Below are 20,332 nucleotides of genomic sequence, written 5' to 3' on the forward strand. Positions count from 1 at the left end.
TGACCCTCTGCAGGACCCTGCATCTGCCGGCCCAGGCAGGAATGCTTCCGGAAAGAAGGTTTTTTGCAACACAGAGGAGATTTTGGATTTTCTCCGCTGCCTCAGGTGATACGGAGCTATTGAGGGTTGGGTTGTTTTTTTGTTTTTTTTGCTTGCCTTCTTTCAGCTCCTGAGAGATTTTCTCGACCAGGAGGTGTGTGGTTCTTTATGAGCATATTTCCTTGTTTTGTTCAGGGACTGACTTTATTTTATGAACATTTCTCTGTTTTGTTCTGTCTCTTTCAGCGACTTCCTGCTGGCTGTTGCTTTTCTCTCTCTTCTTCATAAATATCCATTATTCAGGCTTTCAGTTGTGGGGCAACTCCTTACTATTTTTCTCTGTAATTGTCGTTGCGTTAGCCACCTGGGGCGGGGGGGGGGGGGTTACAGGCAGGTGCAGAACCCCCAGAACCTGTCTAACTCCAGTCCTGTCCCGACAGGCCTGGGAGATGGCGGGGGGGGGACGGGGGACGGGGACGACGACGCCCCACCTCTGCGAGGGCCTTCTAATAAAGCGTGAAGAGTCCTACCTGTCATTCGCGGAAGCGAGGGCCATGTCCTTAGGCTAGGCAGCGATGGTATCAGACACCTGAGTTCTGTCAGCCAGGCTGCTCCGGTTACACCGCTTTACCTGCACTCCGCAGCCAGGGGGCGACATCCCCGCTAGAGGGAGCGTCTGGACCTCAGTGACCCCAGGAGACATGCTTCACTGATATTACTGAAAGGAGAAACGCCAGGGGTCCTAAGCAGGCCTAATTAATCTGACAGGAGAATATTCCGGACAATCTTGTAATTATCCTGCAGTGTGTCTGAGAGTCAGAGCAGCATGAGTGAGTGTAATTGTCAATTGTAAATGCGAAATACCTCATTTCTGTGTTGCGATAGTCAGGGAGGGAGGAGAACTGCTGACCAACGCGCTTGCAGTCCTACTCAAAGACCGCAAGTGGTAAAAACACCAATTTTTCGCGACGCCCAAAAAAGCTACGTGTTCGCTGAGACTGCTATTAACTTTCCTCTGAGTTTGTGGTCATCTGTAGATATGTGGTGTGTAGTAAGTGCGTGGAAGAATGCAGTGGACTTGTTTTTAGATCTGGAGGAAAGGGATCAGGTTTAGAAGACTGAGCTGAGACGCCGGAGCAGTGGGTCCGCCGGCTCTGAGTAACAGTGAGAAGCTGAAGAGCTGGCTGACCTATTCCACATGCCCCTTATGCTGTCATGACTGCTCTTCCATCATTAGTCAGATGTGCTTTTCATCTGCCGTTATACGTTTCTGCACAGGGACTTAACCCACTGTCCTGTGGTGGGTAAATCTACTCAGGAAAAACTGAGACAAAGACCCAGCCCCTCCCCCCACCACTCGACAGGAGAGGGAAGCTGCCCGCTTCCTTGCTCACTGGGGCTTGGGATGAAATCGAAACCTAAAACCTGGACTGCAAACTCGCCTGTGGGGATAGGAGAGGAGAGGTGAAGTATGAGGTTGGACTAGAGCTGGTGTGTCAGGATGAAATACTCTGCAGACAGGTCTGAAATGGCTGAATTCTGTTCAGTTTTGTTCAGTTACTGTTCAGTTTTGTTCAGTGCCATTCTAGGGTTGGCGGCATTTTGGTACTATGGTACCACTGTTGCTTAGTTAGCTATGCCTGTTTATTTCTTTTTAAATGTTTTGTTTGGTCTTTTTTTTTTTGTTTGGCCATGACACACACCAGTCAGGCGGAGCTTCTTTGTGTCCATCGATGCCCTTGGGGGGGGGCGGGGGCTTTTGCCCGTGAGGGTGATGAAGGCCCCATGTGGAGATGAAGGTGGGCCTAATGCAGGGTTAGACAAAGAGGTTTCGGAAGGTATAACAAGAAAAGGCCGCAGCCTGAGGCCAGTGGGGAAGGTCGGTTTGGCCACAGCAGGGAGCTCCTGGGGGTGGGGGGGGGGAGGGGGGGTTAAATCAGGGAAGCAGGAGTTATCTGTTTCCTGGTGCTATTGTGTCTGTGAATTCATCCTCCCGGGGAGTCCACATTGGAATAGGGTCTGGGATTGTGGGGGCTGGAGTTACCTTCCGCTCTGAAAGGGTTAATCTCACTGGTGCATGGGTCTGGGAGGCAACTTCTACGGCTGTTTTTTTTGCTTTCATTTTGGGCCCTCGGTCGTCGTCACGCACAGGTGAAACATCCTGGAAAAATGAGATCGCTCCTGTGGGTTGGGAAGGAGTCTATGCCAATGTATAGCACTGACCTCCACACGGGGAGGGGCGTGTTGGGGTGTCTCCGATTAAAAGTTTTAAATGTGGATGTTAGCCTGGTAGCACAAACGCTGAACTCAAGTCTTCTGGCTGCAGGCACCTGAGTGCTTGTTAAGCAGCCAATTAGTGCGTCACTTCAAATTCATTACTTCTTGAGGACGTAGCACGCCCGTGTCCCCCCCCCCCCCCCCCCCCGCCCCAACATGGGATGTTGTGAAATAGCAGCACTCCATTTGTACCACAAGGGGGCACCAGGTAGCATAGCAGTTGAAAGTGCTCATATCCCTGAAGCAGTGCCCCGAGTTATGAGGGGGGGGGGCGTCCTATTTAGCTTATTTAGTTGGAGGGAAGGTACTGAGCCAAGGGCAGGTGGTGCTTTGGCTGTTGAAGTTTTGGGGGGGGTTGGTATGGCATAGAACTGCCTGCCTCTCCCATGAGAGATGTGGCACAAACAGATTGTTTACAGTTTTTCTCTCCCCGAGGCTGGTGCTTCACTGGGCTGGGTGACTCTCCTCATTGATCTGACCTTTCGGCTGACGCTGGCTGTGGATGTTACCCTATGTTTGTCTCTCCGTTTTTTTGACACCGCGCCCTGCAAACTCAGCAGATGTGCGTTGAGAAGAAGGCTTAGTGGAGAGTGGAGTTTCCAAAGAGTCGACTGACTTTGTAGGTCACAGAGGGGCGATTAATTTGTTGAGATGGTATTTTAAGAGCATGATAGCAGAGATTAACAGCAGCCACCATTGTTTGCTAGCCCATCTTGCGCATGCACATCTAACACTGTCTGTTTACTCTCACTCTGCCTTGGTCATTCATGGTGTTGAAGCCAAATGTCGCTGGGAGGTTTGTAATTCTGGGTGTGTACACTAGGTGGCGCATGTCATTAATTGAATGCTATAGGTATATAGGCACTTAATGGGAATGTCAGGGTTAGGTGTTTGACCCCCAGAAGGGCAAAGGGTTATTGACAGCCATCGCGAAGGTGAGCTCATTTCCTCATGGCACATGCTGCCTGCGTCACCATCGGACAGACATGAGCATCACCCATTACCACGGGGGTCAGATAAGTGGAAATTAGGTCATTGAGCCCCCCCCCCCAAACATTTTTAGTATTCCACTACTGTCAAGCAAGAGTTCAGCTATATGTGACAGGCGTCCATTTAAGAGCTTTAATGTGCTTTAAATGCCCCTCGCAGCTGCCCGCGGCGTTCAAGGGCATCGTCCTGACCAGGTGGGCTTAAATAATGTATGTGCACGTTTTGCACTTTCACGCATACTGGTGCATCGTAGGTCTGTCCATGAACATCAGTTGGGGTGTGATCGTGTGTGTGAGAGAGAGACAGTATCTCTGTGAAACAGGAGTCAGTGTAAATATGAGAGTGTGTAGGCATGTGTAAATATGAGGGGGTGTTTGTGTGCAGAAACTGTGTGTAAATATTAGTGTGGATTTCTGTGTGTGTGGCCGTTAGAGCAGCAGTGTTTCTGCTGCAGGGCATCATCCACCAGTATTGCTAGTTTATTTACGATCTGTGCGCACTTCTTCGCTCGTTCAGGTTCCCCATTCTTCAAGTTAAAACTGGGTGGGGTTGCTGGCGTTTTTCACAGTCTTGCCCGCTGTGGTCACACTGTGTGCTCTTGCAAGCTCTGCTGCAGACGGTCTTCAGTGTAGTAGCTCATCAGAGATGCTCCAGTCTCCGATGTTCTAATGGGCTGTTCGGATTAATATGGCTTTTGCTGCCCTGCCAAAAAGCTCTGGTATGTTTTGGGAGTTCTTGAACTTGTCGATGCATGTGGGTGGTTAAAGATTAGGCTTTCTCTTTCTTATTTCCCAGAGCCTGGAGACACGCCCTTCGTTTTCATGTGGTCTTTAAGAGAGGGAAACCGGATATTCTGGAGATGTCAGTAAACCCATTAACCTGCCACAGGTAAGGCCCTATCCGCTTGCTGTTTGTCTGTCTGGCATCTTTCATGCATACTATGGTGAATGTGGACAGCAGGTGGCGCTGTGGTTAAAGTCCCACAGGTTTCAGATTCAGATAATAGGAAGAGTACAGTTCTGTCTATATAATGGTATCTATGCCTTAAATACAACCTTATTGAAGTGGGTTTCTGCTTTGTTGTTGCTGGACTTCCTCTTCCTAGTCCTTCTCTTCCTTCCTCTTCTTTCTTTTGTCTTTCTTCATCTTCTGTGTCATCTTCTTTTTCTTCTTTCTTCATCAGTGTTAAACTGTCAACTCCAAACTCTAAGCTGAACACAGATGGCTTCTCTGTATGGGCTGTGGGGGCAGGCAGTCCGAGATGTTCTATCATGAGTTCTCACTCCTCCGTTAACTCTGTACGTCAGAGTTATTTCCAGCATTCAAGCATTGCTCACATGTTCCCGTGGTACTTATGAGTACTCTGAGGCCGTGTTGTTGATAACGGGAGTGAGGAAGAGAGAGGCGAAGAGCTTTCTGCTAGAGTAGGGAACGCGGAATGAGAATGTCGCTTGTGGACAGCAGAATGGAACCTTGGGAACGACCTGCCTCTTGTGACCTTTGATGGATTTTCTGAAGTAAACATGGAGTCCTTTGTGTGATTTCTCCCTCTCTAGTGCCGTCAGCAGACGTTGAGCCATGGGAAACGTAGAGAGTCAGAATGGGGACCACGCCTTCTTTGGCGATGAGCATGGCCACCTCTCCCGCAAGCACATGTCCAGGTCCCTCCGCATCTCCGGCAAGCAGTCACGCCGGCTTCGGCACGCCTCCACGGGCAAGACGGAGCACCGCAACTCGGAGACCAGCACCAGGTCCAGCAGCACCCCCAGCATCCCCCAGTCGCTGGCCGACAACGGCCTGGACCTCTACAACGACAGTGACGTCCTGGGAGATTTCGGAAGCCCCATCTGGGTGGACCGCGTGGCAATGAACCTGCGGCCCGTCTCATTTCACCACCACCCAGCGGAAACGTCTGCGAATGCCAACAAGGCACTGGTGGTGACCCCAGACCTGGAGGTACCGCTACCCAGGGAGGAGACCTACCTGCAGAGGGTGAAAGACGGGCCGCGGGAAGCTGGCGGAGACGCCAATGGAGGCTTTAAGCAGAAGAGGTCCAAGTCGGCCGACATGTGGCGTGAGGACAGCCTGGAGTTTTCGCTGTCTGACCTCAGCCAAGAGAACCTCACCAGCACAGAGGAGATCATCGACACCGCCGACGAGAAGGACTTTGGCGATGTGGATGAGCCGCCGCCACCCAGCCCCACGCCCACTGGGGAGCCGCTGTCTACTCCCGACCGTGCCGCTTCCCTGGACCGACTCTGCAGCCCAAAGGTCCCTTCCCTGCGAGGCCCCCGGCACCGCCTTCCCAAGTACTCCCGGGACGGCAACAGGGCGACCGCTGAGGGCGACAACAAATTGTTGTCTCCTGCTGACGACGATGGCAGTGCCTACAGTGCGTACACACTGCCCTGCCGCCGCTCGCACTGTCTGTCAGAGAGCCAGCAGGGGGTGCTGTGCACCACCATGCAGGTCCGGCGGGCTCAGACCACTAACGTGAGTAGCTCTCTCACTTGTATTCATTATTGCCTAATCAATTCCTCCAGGCAGCTTCTTTTCAGTATTTGCAGTGCAGGACAGTGTTTTACAACCAAGTCCTCAGGGACCCCCAGACAGTCCCCAGAATACCTGAACTAAACATGTAGTCAAGAACCCGAATACCTGATACCGGTGTGCTGGGAGCTGAGAGGGAGCAAGTATGTGGATTGTCTGGGGGAGCCCAAGGACTGGTTTGGAAACACTGGTCTAGAACAACTGTTGAGAACATCAGCAATTATGTGAATGTGTATTGTTTGCCCTTGTGGACCTTGGACTGCAGCTTTCTGCCATCTTGTCTATATATGTGAAATGCAATGTGATGTGAATAACCCAGATTTAGGGGGGGGGGGGGGGCGGCAATCTGCAGAGGGTGAGCGGCAATCTCAAAGCTTAGTCATCCCCCCCCCCCCCCCGTTTACACTGCCTGTGCGTCTCTCAGAAGCCGAAAGGGTCAAATGTAAAAACACAGAGAAGGTCTTATTATGATCAGACTGGCCCAAACACATTCCCCCTCATTTCAATTTCAAATCATCTGGACCGTTTCCCCACCGTTTCCCATGGCATCGGCACCACACGCCTCGCCGCACTTTCACATAGCCAGCAGCACGTCGCTTAAATTGCTTGCAAGTCCTGCGTCCGAGAGGCTCGCTGTTCAGTTTCCCTTGAGTTCACTCAGAGGTCACTAGAAGTGCAACATTTTTTTCGTATTCTCTGTTCTGGGAAGTGCTCGCTCTTTTGTAATGAGGATGAGTTAGCAATCCGATTCAGAGAGCTCATTGCACTTGACTTTTGATTAATGTGTTGTGACGCTGCCTCACCCTTTGGCTTCCCTTGGCCTCCGGGTTGCATGACTACACATACATACCCCGCGGCCTTGCATCATCCCAAGGGTTGGGCACCTGTTCCGGGCCCGTGTGATGCGACTTGATCCACAGTGTTCCAGCTCTGATGTATGAAGACGTGTCTGATCACCTTTGCGTATAATTCGGGAATTACACAGACGGTTTCAGTCCTCCAGGGAAAGGGAATTTGTCACATGCAGATGATAGACCACAGAGAGCCAAGCTGGTATCTGTGCCTGCAGGATGTCACAGCAGGAGAGGGCAGCGAATTCGGCGACAGCGGCATCGACGGAGTGGCGGCGGAGGCCGAGCCGCAGCCGCGGCGCTGCAAGGCCATGTCTGCATCCTATTCCATGTACTCGACGGTGGGCAGCAGCATGTTCGCCGGTAGCGATAGCGGGAGCAGCAGCGGTGGCGGCGGTGGACCGGGCCCCAGTGACAGTATCCAGGGCGTGTACGAGAACTTCCGCCAGGAGCTGGAGATGAGTTCGTACCGGACGGCGGAGTGCCCAGAGGAGGCCGGTTCGGCGGTCAGCGACGAGCAGAGCAGCGGCACCCTGAGTTCCGCCTACCAGTCCGACGCCCTGCTCACCACCGTCCAGGGCACCGTGCGCAAGGCTGGCGCCCTTGCCGTCAAGAACTTCCTGGTGCATAAGAAGAATAAGAAGGTAGAACCGGCGGCCCGGCGCAAGTGGAAACGCTATTGGGTCTCCCTCAAAGGTGGGTTCTTGTTTAAATTCAGCTTTTGTTCTGTTTTTGCTGGAGGGCCACGTAATTACATTTCACACTCTGATACAATGCATGAACAATGAGATGTGTGACTCCTCCCGCCAATGTCGTCCTCTGCTACAATGTAATCTAATTTATCCCAGAACATTACTAAACCCTGAAGTGCCTGTCTTTGACATGCGATTAATTGGAATCATGGCTTCAGTGATCCGTTCTGTCATCCATATCCACCACCCGTCCTCATACTCATAAGGCTGTTTGTTGTGTCTATCTATTGTTCCAGTTTGAGCACTGTTTAGTAGTACAATGCTGTATATCACTATTTCCTGTATGCTTCCTATTGCACTATTGTCTTGTCTCTTTTTGTTTTCTTGTTTTATTTGCGCCACTTAATCATTGCTCTTGTGGCACACAAGTGTTTCACTGGCTTGTGTTTACCAAGTGTCAAGTGACAGTAAAGTGATTTGATTTGGATTTGATTTCTGGTGAGCAGAACTTCTCGCTTACAGCTAAAGGAGTGGATCCTTAAGTGCAGGGCTGGGTCCGTGTGATCCGTTTGTGTTCTCAGATTCATTTCCCGTTTCTGCACCTTAAACGAGAGGTTTTGTGATAGACCGCACACTCTCCTGTCGATCTAGTTGAAGTACAGTCTCACCCCAGTGGTCGAGACTGGGGGACACATTGCTAACCTGATAATTTGGTTCTCTGTCCCATATTTCAGCTTGTACTTTGTTCTTCTACGAGACGGATGGACGTTCTGGGATCGACCACAACAGCGTTCCTAAGCACGCCGTCTGGGTGGAGAACAGCATCGTCCAGGCTGTGCCCGAGCATCCCAAGAAGGACTTTGTGTTCTGCCTCAGTAACTCCCTGGGGGACGCCTTCCTCTTCCAGGTGGCTGGACCGTGAGCGGCGTGTACTCTCCGTCCTGTCAGCTTAGCTGCTACGCTGCCGTGTCTGCAATGCAGATTCTGCTCTTGCCACATCTGTGTCCTTGTCCAGTATTCCTGAGCAAAGACACCCCCCCCCCCCATGTGGTTTATTCTTATTTTTATTATAGACTATTTGATATGCTGACAGTCTCACCACTGAGAAGAGGATTGTGAATACTCACAAAGGGAGATAATTAGTTTTAACAAATGATCCTTTGGAACAAAATGAGGTCCTGGTACTCTAAGAACACAGATTGATACCTGTCAGGTTTTTCTGTCATCCAGATTGCTCTAATGTATTTGGCATTCTGTGAAGCGTGCTATTCAGACACAGGAACCCAATCAGAAATATGTAAAACACAGACACAAGCGACAGAGATGAGGCATGTTGGAAATGGACGCTACATCACTCCAAAGTGATGTGATTTATCCTAAGTGTATACAAAGAAGACCGCCTCAAGTGGGACGTTTTGAGTCATATTCCTTATGATGGAGGTCTCAAACTGCTAGCCTGCGATACGGTTTTATATGGGCCGTGCATGACATGCGGTTAATCTGATATTAAATCTGGCTTGCAGATCGATCTCTCATTTTTGTTTTACATCTTTTTTTTTTTTTTGTTCTCTCACATGTTTCTCTTGGATAAAAAAATATCTCATTCTGTCTGCCTTGGAGAAGGCTTCCCAGCCTCTGGACCTTCAGAATTAAGTTATCAGTGGTCATTGTCAACACACCACAGCACACAGTGCGCAACAACGAAATGTGACCCCTGCATTTGACCCATATGTGACTTTCGTGACATAGCAGGGGGCAGCTAATTCAGGGCCCGGGGAGCAGTGCTTGGGGACGGTACCTTGCTCAGGGTACCTCAGTGGTGACTTGCTGGTGGGGGATTCGAACCTGCAATCTTTCAATTACAAGTGCGCTACCCTAACCATCAAGCCACCACTGCCCACAATTTAATGTCACATGTAGATGATATTTAAGTTTGAGAGCGGTGACTTATCGCGTATCTCTGCCATTGAGATCGGTACTCGCCTTAAGCTGGAATTCTCAGTAAGCTCTTTGGCATTCACGCTTTCTCCATCCCCCCTCCTCATTTCGTCTGTAGACGTCCAGCCAGACCGAGCTGGAGAACTGGATCACGGCGATTCACTCGGCCTGCGCTGCGGCGGTGGCCCGACAGCACCACCGCGAGGACACCGTGCGCCTGCTGCGCTCGGAGATCAAGAAGCTGGAGCAGAAGATCGACATGGACGAGAAGATGAAGAAGATGGGTGACATGCAGCTGTCCACCGTCACCGACGGCAAGAAGCGGAAGACCATACTGGAACAGGTACTGGGAGGCAGTGGATGCCTGAGCGGTGTGAGACAATGGGGCCTGATGTGAGGCGTAGCCCCCCCCACCCACAAAGCCGTAACTCCAGTAATTTAAAAGCAGGTTTTCAGATGAGATTATGAAAATCATAACTACACCCTGAATCTGTGGCATTACTAGCTACTGAAAGCGGTTTACTTTTGCATTCTTTGTCATCATCGCACCTAAACCTTGGACTTTAGCTCATGTCTGTTTGTGGCGGTAAACAGGGACCACCTGGGCAGTCATTAGTGAATTCTAGCCTGTGTGTTGGTCTGTTTGAAGCTGAGAAGTACAGACCAAGCCTTTGTTTAGCTGCCTGCACAACACCCTGCTTTGTTCTCCTTATCTGGCAGTCCTGTTATCTCTGTCTCTACAGTTCTGTGACTGATAGGTTAAGTCCCAGCGGACAGTCACCGCAGTCCCATTCCGCCCGGGCAGTACATCTGCACCGGCGCTGCGGTTAAGCCGAATGGCACCGTCCTTAATCCCTAACGTGAAGTCTGGAAGTGTCAGAGAAGCAGGATGGAGCTCTACACAAACCCTCACTACCACAGAATTAGATTCAGTTTTATCCAGTTTTTTCGCCATGTACAGCCCGAGTACAGGGAATTTGTTTTGGGGTAACTGGTAACAAAAATGACAGAAATAGCAAAGTGGTATCATAGAGCGATAACCAATCAGCAACACAGAATATATACTGGTAAGCAAAACAAGGCATTTGGATAAGGTGCAATGGGACTACCCAGACAGCCCAGTGCAGAAAATATACAACAGTATACAAATAATTAGAATGATGAATAATGAGAACAATGGAATGATTTCATTGGCAATATGAGGTGACAGTTTATGTCCAAGTTTATGTGCAATGAAGGTTAGTTATGTGGCTGAACCCTTACACGTTCTTTCTGTTCTCTGCCTCCGACCCAGATCTTTCTGTGGGAGCAGAACCTGGAGCAGTTCCACGTGGATCTGTTCCGGTTCCGCTGTTACCTGGCCAGCCTGCAGGGCGGCGAGCTGCCCAATCCCAAGCGCCTGCTCGCCTTCGCCTCCCGCCCCACCAAGCTGGTCATGGGCCGTCTGGGGATCTTCTCCGTCTCGTCCTTCCACGCTCTGGTACGCTCGTCCCTGCGTAGGTGGTTTGACGGGATGATAAAACGTTTACGCTCATGGGGACCGAAAGGAAGCCATCGGGGCTTTAAGTAACGCGAAGTTGAATTTACTGACTCGTGGAAAGCAGTAAATGCTTTATGGGGCACGTTCTGGCACACACCCCTGTAGTCATTGCATGAGCTGTTCCTGCAGTGTCACCCTAAACAGGGCCATGTCATCTAAATGCTCAATTTGCAGCTAAATGTGCCATTATTTTCACCGTAATTCATTTCTCCATGTGTTAGTATGGAATGTGAGGCGTCCAGTCACACCCTGGGACTCATTGCTCTGATTTGTCACAGTTGCATAAAATCACCAGTCTCTCATTGATTGTTGGGAGTCTGGCGCTCAGAGGAGGGTGGGGTGAGAGCAGGGGCTTGTGTCAACATCCTTTGTCCTGTAGCCTCAAGTCTGTTGATCACGGATTTAAAGAGGCAGAGTCTTTAAATTGGGAGGGACGGGGAGAAGTGTTTTTAATCCGTAGTGTGGCAACAGAGATTCCTCCATGCCCCCCCCCCTCCCCCCCCCATCTGCCCTCAGGTCCTTTTTCAAAGTAGCATACTAAAAAAAAATGTCAACAATTTTTTTTTTGCTGAATTTGCATTTGTAGCATGTGAGACCTGCAGCAGCTTAAACCTCCACCATAGATTCCAAGAAATGCTTCATAAGGGGTTTCTGCCGGATATAAGCAGGGCTGCGAGGTCCTCCTCCTCCTCTTCAAACCCAGATGTGCTGCTCTCTGTTATCGTGTGACTCGCACTTGACAGATGAGCATGTCTGTCCGCTCCTCGCCCTCTATAATCAGCAGCAGACTCAGTTCCGCTCCTGCTAATGTGGCTGTAAGGTGACATGGGATCAATCTGCTAATATATCAGTGAATGTCCAGTTAAGAAGATCTCAGTGCCATTATCGGTTTTCAGTAATCGGTCAAATGCATCCTGTAGGTCTTGTATCGACTTTGTTGCTTTGGCTTATTTGGCTCGGGGCGATTTCCACCGACTGGATCCATGTCTGTAGTTCATAGCCGATTTTACTCAATCCAGCCTTTGTGTACAATCCACAATATTCACATGCAATTTCAGGGTGGGTGTGTATCAGCACACTTCACACTCATGGCACGAGCATTCGCGCACCAGGGCTTCACGTGGCCACGTCTTCACGTGCCTAAGGGTGCGAGGCAAGGCTCTGGGCGGGGAGGGTGTGCTGGGGGTGAGGACACGGTGAGCCGTAGCCTCCCAGCCCCCACCTTCTCCACGGCCCTGAAGGAACGCCTTTCTCCACAGGTGGCGGCACGCACGGAGAGCGGGGTGCGGAGGAGAACCCAGGCATTATCGCGCTCGTCCAGCAAACGGAAGAGCAGGTTTTCTTCCCTCTGGGGGCTGGACACTACCTCTAAGAAGAAGACGAAGGGGCGACCCAGTCTCAATCAGGTCCCGTCACGCGCCATCATCGCCCCCCCATTTCTGTTTCTACTGTTCTTATTTTGTCAGTATTATTTTACACATCCATACACATATGTCTGTATAATTTGCATAACCACCCAGTCACATTTTAATATATTTTTTAATTTGAATAAAACACCTTTTTATCAGTGCTTCTCAATGCAGTCCTCGGGGAGCCCCCGTCAGTCCACATTTTTGCTCCCTCCCAGCTCCTCGAGCAGCTGTTCCAGGTACTGGCTGTTCTTGATTGGCTGGGAGCCTGGGAGGGAGTGAAAATGTGTACTGTCTGGGGGTGAGAACACTGAGAAACACAACACTGCTACGTATGTTTGTTAAATGGAGATGAATAGAAATGGACCATAAGAAAATCAGTCCTGATGTAATCATGAGCAGATAGTGACTGATAGCGACATCTGGGGTGTGAGGGGCTGATTTCTGTGATTCCTTCAGGTGTTCGTTGATGGTATGGAGCCCGACAAGAAGCCTTTGGACCGCATGTTCAACTCATCCCGGGACAGTGTGGTGAGGCGTCCAGTTCCCAGCAACCTAATAATAATAAAAATAATGAATTAGTTAAATTGATCACTAAGTCATTGGTTTAACTGATGCAGGAGTCCGGAGCAGCCTTGTGTCTTAAAGTTCGCTGTATTTTTCTCACTTATAGAGTTTCGTATTTACTCAGGCCTGCCAGTCGGCGCGTGTGGTAGCGACACCAGTTCTCAGCTGGAATTTTAACCCGGAACATTCTAGGGTTAAAACCCTTTGCTGAACTGTGTCACGTTAGCAGTGTGCCTTTGCTGAACAAGGGAGCCACCCAGTTCTGTGCCACCCTCGGATTTCTGGCATGTCCATTAAGGGCTGATAAGGGGACAGATGGCAGGGATGGCTGGTGCGGTACAGTTGGGGGGCTTTATGCAAACTGATCTCCCCCTATTTACTCCCGAATGCGAGCTCTTTGGTGGCTCACGAGGGGGGCCAGCCTCACACATCGCATGTATGATGTGATTTGGGCCGGATCACTGGATCATTCGATTATGCCGTCTAACTCATCTGCAAGGCACGCTGGGTAATATTGACAGACGGCAAGGTGACAGACCTCCATGGTACAGGGCTCAGTGGGAGACTGATACAGGCAGTCTGAGCTCTGCAGAGGCCTTGACCCCAGCCAGCCAATCAGAGCGCACCATCCTCACTTGTTCAGGAAAGATGCCAAGAGGTGCATCTTTGGTCATCTGCTATTAAAGGCCATTTGTGAAAAGCGTAATTCAATAAAAATCACTTTTATTATTGTGTTTTTGAGGACGTATGGGCCAACCTAATTCTGTAGGGGATAAACAAATCTCTCAGAAGTGATTTAGAGATCTTCCTGTGGTCAGTGGGAGTTTCTGGGGTCTTGCCCGTCACAGTGCCATCCATGTCTTTGCAGAAGGAAAAAGGCTCTGTGAAAAACATCCCCCAGCACAACGCGGACACTGACATTTGGGTTTCTGACTACCTCAAGCCTTCTTGGGTTTGCTTGCCCACCGACCAACCGGTGCTGGCCATCATCCAACCTGAGGAGACTGCTCTCGACGCCCTGGAGACCATCTGCAAGGTGAGAGCCTGGGGAATTCACCAGGAAGGGGCTCCTTCTGGTGTAGAGCAGCTTCACGCTCCAGAAACTATCGCTGCCTCTGGGCAGAAGGATGGAGAGGTGCTGGTTATTCATAGCCTATTTCCGATGTTCAGTAGGTGGCATTGTTCTCCAAGTCTTTTCACTCTGCCTCGCATAATTTTGTTGGTGTACAGAATGATACTCTGATATAAGAATAACCGCTTTTTCATTGAAAACACCAATAGTAACAATAACAATAATAATAGCAATATTTATTATTGTTGTTATTGTCTGTTTTGGCAGCTTTCCCCCCCCATGATTTGCTTTTGTCTCCCACGATGGCCCGCCCTGCTGCTATCTGATATCAGAATTGCCCATCTCAACTGCTACGAACATCTGTTACGAGTCCATGGCACAGGATCATAATAACCACCCTAACACCCTTTTCCCCCCTAAATGCGACATATGCGACACGGCGCGCGATGGCTCGGGTCCAGCGGCCTCCGCAGGTGTGGCGTCTCAGGTTCCCGTCGCTGCGTTTTATTCCGGTTCAGTGCCAAGATCACCGCGGGGGATCTCTCGCCCAGGGAAGATGGAAACTAATTCCGGCAACATTGGGGCTTTGCCTGTCGGGTAGAGTTTGCTTATCGCTCGTCCTCATCCGGCTGCACCTGCAGGATCCATCGAGGCTGGACCTGACGGGTCACTGATGTGGTCGACTCCTTCCTTGTGCACCATTTTTTTTTTCCAGAGCTTAATTTCGCTTTGTGTTTTTTTTAGCCCTCCTTTTGTTTTGTTGTCATGCTATTTGATATCTGTGCTGGCGCGTAGAACCAGGCAGATCTGGTCGAGAGATGGTGTTCAAACAGACGATCCAATATCCAGCCACATGGTCACTATCTCTGGTCTTTGCAATCACTGACACAGCTACCGAAATGTTTTGTTTTTTCCATTGTGTGGAGGGGAGAACAAAAGAGACTTTAAAAAACGACAGATTGATCTGTTTTTTCAATAACTCATCAGATCAGTATCAGCCTTTCGGTAGTAATAGATCCGTCATAAAAGTTTTCTGTATTCCTCTGATGATCTAGCACAGATGATGAAACGAGATGGTCTTCTCATTTTCAGATGATATTAATGGATTTTACGCTTTCTTCCCATTCTGTGTTTGAGTAATATTTAAAAAAAAAAAAGGCTTAGTTTTTATTTATCTACATATTTCCGGTGAAGCTGGTTCTATGCAGCATCAGCATGTATGTTGACCAGCTGCGTTTTGTAACTTAAAGCCTTCACAACATGTCTGGCTTTCATGCTCCCCCCCCCCCCCCCCCCCCCCGGTTTGTTCAGTGGAGACATGAATTAGGCGAATTAGACTGTCCTGCCAAAGAGGGTTTAATCTCCCATTTCACTAGGCGATTATCATTTAGCATTTGAAATGAGCTTGAAATGAGATTTCTTAAATGCGGGTGTCAGCCAATCAAAGCCGTCTCCTGTTACCCATCAACCAATCAAAGCTATCTCCTGATACATTCCCATCCCACAGGCCCACCAACTGGACCCTGCCAAACATTACTTACGCCTGAAGTTTTTGATCGAGAACCAAGTGCAATTCTACATTCCCAAGCCTGATGAGGATGTCTCTGACTTGGTGAGCATTTCTAGCATTTATTTCTTTGTCTGCTATTTTTATAGAGGGTTTGCGAAATTAAGGGTCTTATGGAAAAACTGGGAGGATTCTGGCTAAAATTCCCTTTCCCCTTCCAGCAGATCACTTCTGCTCGCCCCTGTTCTTGATTCATCACATGTCAAAGTCAATAAGATGTGTAGGTTCCTTCCTGAAGGTAGCACATGAGGAAACGGACACAGGAGATGTTCACCAAACTGTCATCTTTCCTCAGCTCTACCAAGAGATTGAAGTTTGCTCCAGAAGCACCAGGCTCATCCAGTTTGAGCGGGACAAGTCATGCCCCATCGGTTACGGTAGGTCCCTGTGAGACCTGTGAACCAGGCTTCAGTGAGAAGAAAGAATGTGCTTAGACTGGAATGTCTTGCTGCGTATTGATCATTGTGGTCATCATAACCTTTTACCCAGGGCCATTACTTATACTGATTTGCCTAGCAGATGGTTGTAATGTATACAGAAGCAGTTCCTATGTCCCCTGCTTCCACCGGGGCTCAGAACTCCAAGTTGGCAGAATTCTGGGAAACTCGCACACCTATCCCTCAACCACCAGGGGGCGCTGTGTCGACAACTTACTCATTGTTGCTTATTCCTCCCAGGTTTCTCTGCAACCCTTTTGGAAGAGGAAGGTGTGCAGCAGCTGCGAATCACCGACGTGAAGGCGGGAGGCCTGGCGTTCGCTCGAGGTGTGTGCGATCATTGTGTGTCTGAAGTTGGGGCCATAACCAAACATTTCTTTTATTCATCTATTACTGAAGGGGAGGGACATGGGGAACCATGCTTCAGAATCTGGAGGAGGAATTCCGTGTCATGTGACAAAGTCTGACAGTCTCAATCTCACTAGGGCAGTTAAATTAACATGAATTAACAGATAAAGCCGGAAGAATAAGAGAAGCTAATGGCTATTACTGTGCAAATCTGGAGTGACTGCTTGCAGTCCTGTATTTACCCAAGGCGGAATGTGAAATTGGAATGATTGTAAAGCAGAGAGACGAATAATTGTCCCTGATTCACCTTCACCGGCCGTTTTGGGAGCATCTGATTGGCTGCGCCACACATCTTCAAAGATTAATGAAATCTAGTGATTATGCAGGCACGGTTGCTGCATTATTTTGATGGCTGCATTATTCATTTGCTGAGAAGAAGCCATTACTCTGAGACTCTGCATTACCTCTCCTTTCATTTAGCTTTCAGCACCGATTCCCAAGCATTTGTCTAGAAATTTGCATTATTTACTAGGGAGATGGAAAAAAAAAAATGTTTACCATCTATGATCTGGAGATTCTTGTATTTAAAGCCACCACCAACTAGTCAGCTGTCTGTCACAATCACCATGCTGCTACCTGATTGGCTGATATGGTGAGGGGGCGGGACTTCTCTCCCAGTGTGGCGGAATGGATTACAGCATCTGGAAATACAGTTCACAATATCTGAACCCCTCGTCGCTGCTGCATAGACACCCACACACGTTCATTCATTTGCATTTTTTAATTGCCTCGCCAGTGATCCAAATTAAGTGGCACCTTAATTTCTTTTTAAATCAGATTATACAGTCTGTTATATGTGAGAGACAGACAGTTGGGTTAAGTGTCTCTCCCACTGATACAGTCTGAGCTTAGACTTGCTGTCTGCTTGTGAATCCACGTAGCTTCACCTCCACAGCTGAACACCCACCCAGAGGGTGAGTCGCATTGATGTCACTCCCTAAGATTAAAAATAAGCCTTTACAGAGCTTTGAAAACTTAGCTCTGTCGGCTCTTGCCGCTGAGTAAGGTCGGTCGTTCAGAAAACTAGGTGTTAGAAGGGCTGCTGGTGTCTCACTATGGCTTTTGCAAGGTGCTAATTGGTCATTAAAGGGGGCTGGAGATTCAGCGGTACTATTGGAATCCAAAAGAAAATGGCTGGACCTCCGAGACTGTTTTATGTGATGTGGCACTTTTTCTTATTACTTTTGTTAAAATTTGTATTGTTTTGTGCCATATTTTTATTGGATGTACCCCCCCCAATGAGTGATTTGCAAATATTCTATTTAAGCCCATTAATAACTTGTTTGTGGAACAGAAAATATCTCTCAAGGGTCCAACAGCATCTCTCTCTCGTGAATATCGAGCTCTTTGCAGTATCCAAATTTGCTCTTCACCTTTCTCGGCTTCAGTTTTGGTTGGAGGTTAACACACGTAAAAGCGTGATATATAGCACAACACAGGTTGGAGCTCTGTTGCCTGTCTTCAGAAGGTCATTGGTTTGAATGCCATCCTTGGTAGCATAGTCACATGGCCCTTAACTCCCCTAAATATCCCTGCATTTAAACGCCAAGCTTTACTCTCAACTCTGTGTGTGTGTTTATGTCTCAAAGCAGAGACAGTGAGATATGCAAACCTTGTGCAAATGGGCAATAAAACATCGCTCCGTTTACATTTATTTGACACTTTTATTCAAAGCACCTTACAGTACTGGGAACAGTTAAAATGTATGCTTCGTTTGTTTTAGCTATTGGGGTCGTGTCATTTCTTAGGTCTGAGGGCTGGGGACGAGATCCTGCAGCTGAACGGGGAAGATGCCAGTGCACTGGATCTCTCGAACCTGCGGGCCGCATTCGTCCAGCCCTCCCTCTGCCTGACCGTGAGCACGCTGCCCGCGGTGGACCGGCACCTGCTGTGTCACCTGCCTCCGCGCCGCTCGGACGGAGAGGAGCTCCTCACTGACATCTTCTCCCAGAGCCAAGGTCTGTGCTTCTGCTGGACTCCACGTCACCTTTCCTCTCTGTAGCGATTATACATGAAATTAGGAAACCGATCTGATGTGATTTGCTAATGGTGTAATGCTGGGAACCACTATAGATTCAAAAGGATTGTAGCTGCAAGTTGGAAGCAGTTATAATTGAGTGCCTTGTGATGAACTGGCATCCTGTTTTAGGTGTGCTCACCCTGTATTCACCCTGAATAACTCTGACTGGCTATTACTAAGAGGCTATTGCAAAGTGATGCATGGATTGATAGTAATAGTCTTGGCTGTGCAGTTTGTACTGTAATTACATTCTTAGTAGACATCTCTCGCTCTTTCTCTCTCTCTTTCTTTCTCTCTGTTTTTCCTTCGTGGATGTCCAGAGGACATTTTGGATGACGGAGTGGCGCTGGGCCCAGGAGACTGTCTGGAAGGCGAGGCCGAGTTCTTTGGCGACCTGGAGGAGGGCCGGAAGGTATGGTCGAGCTGATTATTGGGATGACCACATGTCCGGGCTGGGTTGAGTTACAGTGGGGAGTCACAGTGGGGCAGATATTGCCTTTGTGAAGGTCAGGAGCATGGGTGTCATTTGGCCCGATCACTCGGGGCTATAGCCCCCAGTATTTTATAGCCTTGCCCCCAGTATTTTAGTCTCAATGCCAGTCTTCCTTCAAAAGGTAAACTTGATTTAGCCCCTGATCATTTCAGTAGCTTGAAACCATGGGTCAGGAGATGTCATATTACGCATATAGAGGGATAGGGGTGAGAACATTGCCCCCCCCCCTCATCCTCCCAAAAAAAAACTTATATGCAAAGGTATCCAATTTGTCAGCACTGTGCTGGGTTTGAATAAAAGGTGAAGCTTTTTTTTTTAAATTTTGAGAGCAGTTTGGCTGAAGATGCATGAAAGGTTTCATGCTTAGATGAAAAGATCAAATTGCATTTGGAATGAAACAGTCCGCAAGGCCTATCACTTGGGGGCCAGGCTAGGTATTGTATTCTCCAGCTGTATTCAGTTCAGTATCTCTTTATATGACCCAAAAAAGATCTTTGAGCTCCCGCCAGCCAGAAGGTGAACTGGCCTTGAATATGACGCCTGCGAAGCTCTGTGTCTGTTTGCACAGGATGAAAGCATGACCTCAGCGGGGTTGGCTGTTCCTGCGTTGTAAATCGGCAGGAAGGGAAAGCGATAGCTGTTAAGAAAACAGGAGCTCCTCCATGCGATAGCCTTGACCTTTAATTAAAGGTCGTGAGGTGAGCTGAGGCGAATTGGGAGCAGATGTGGGGATCTGCCTGACTGTCGGCCTGCGCCGTCACCCGGGGGGGGGGGGGGGGGGGGGGGAGCAGGGATGGGGGGGCAAACATGCTAGTCGCAGACTGATGGGCCGTGACTCGGCGGCTGTGCAGGAAACACGGGCAGCGTGGAATGCGTTCATTACAGATGCAAGGACCACAAAGGTCAGGTGGGTCAGCCGGTGCTGGGGCGGGGTGGAGGGGTGTCGCTGAGATGACAGCCTTACCAAATGGGGACACTGGCGCCCCCCACTGGCTGCCATCTGGACAGACAGACGGAACCGCCTGTAGCAGTAGCTGGCAGACAATGGAGACTGGTGGTGGGGGAACGTAATAGCAGGAACTGTATGGGCTTCTTGCCCTTCTCACATGGGTATTGTTATTTCTAGAACATTTTGGAACATTCCTTGCTTTCATTTTCTGGCGTGTTGAATTTGAATTTGGAGGGAAACTAGCAAGGCCGCTGCCTGTCGATGAGGTGGATGCGGAGTTCGATTAACATGCTCCTCAGCCCCTCAGCTTGGTGCTAGAAGACCAGCCCAGCCCGCAGGACTGAGCAGTGCCTGTCAGTCTCATTCTCCTTGGTGCTGGAGAAGACCCTGTATGGGTATCTAATGTACTGTTTGATTTATTTTACTGCTGCTTTAAGGGCTGGTCAGGTGTAGCACACAGTCTGTGCGAAATAAGTTGTTGTGATTGAGAGTGCAACCCTCTCCTACCTGCTAAATGTTGTTTGTTGATTTTT

The 20,332-nt window shown here is 49.2% G+C and overlaps 1 protein-coding gene across 5 annotated transcripts in view; it reads left to right on the forward strand.

Annotated features, from left to right (window-relative positions):
- The window catches only part of tiam1a (TIAM Rac1 associated GEF 1a), a 59,894-nt gene that overhangs the window by 22,582 nt on the left and 16,980 nt on the right, over positions 1–20,332 (forward strand). For 3 of the 5 annotated variants that reach the window (XM_023805231.2, XM_023805232.2, XM_023805230.2), the window contains exons 2-15: positions 4,102–4,194; positions 4,863–5,799; positions 6,926–7,403; positions 8,134–8,306; positions 9,456–9,680; positions 10,632–10,817; positions 12,137–12,283; positions 12,746–12,817; positions 13,722–13,889; positions 15,433–15,537; positions 15,788–15,869; positions 16,170–16,256; positions 18,086–18,295; positions 18,678–18,769. In XM_023805231.2, the coding sequence (XP_023660999.2) occupies positions 4,885–5,799; positions 6,926–7,403; positions 8,134–8,306; positions 9,456–9,680; positions 10,632–10,817; positions 12,137–12,283; positions 12,746–12,817; positions 13,722–13,889; positions 15,433–15,537; positions 15,788–15,869; positions 16,170–16,256; positions 18,086–18,295; positions 18,678–18,769 (2,940 nt within the window). In that variant the 5' untranslated portion in view covers positions 4,102–4,194; positions 4,863–4,884. Of the gene's footprint in view, positions 1–3,882; positions 4,025–4,101; positions 4,195–4,862; positions 5,800–6,925; positions 7,404–8,133; positions 8,307–9,455; positions 9,681–10,631; positions 10,818–12,136; positions 12,284–12,745; positions 12,818–13,721; positions 13,890–15,432; positions 15,538–15,787; positions 15,870–16,169; positions 16,257–18,085; positions 18,296–18,677; positions 18,770–19,662; positions 19,758–20,332 lie in introns of those variants that run through there. The other 2 variants (XM_023805233.2, XM_023805234.2) reach the window with 2 other exon arrangements.

This window comes from Paramormyrops kingsleyae, chromosome 18, assembly GCF_048594095.1.
Source record: "Paramormyrops kingsleyae isolate MSU_618 chromosome 18, PKINGS_0.4, whole genome shotgun sequence".
NCBI lineage: Eukaryota > Metazoa > Chordata > Actinopteri > Osteoglossiformes > Mormyridae > Paramormyrops > Paramormyrops kingsleyae.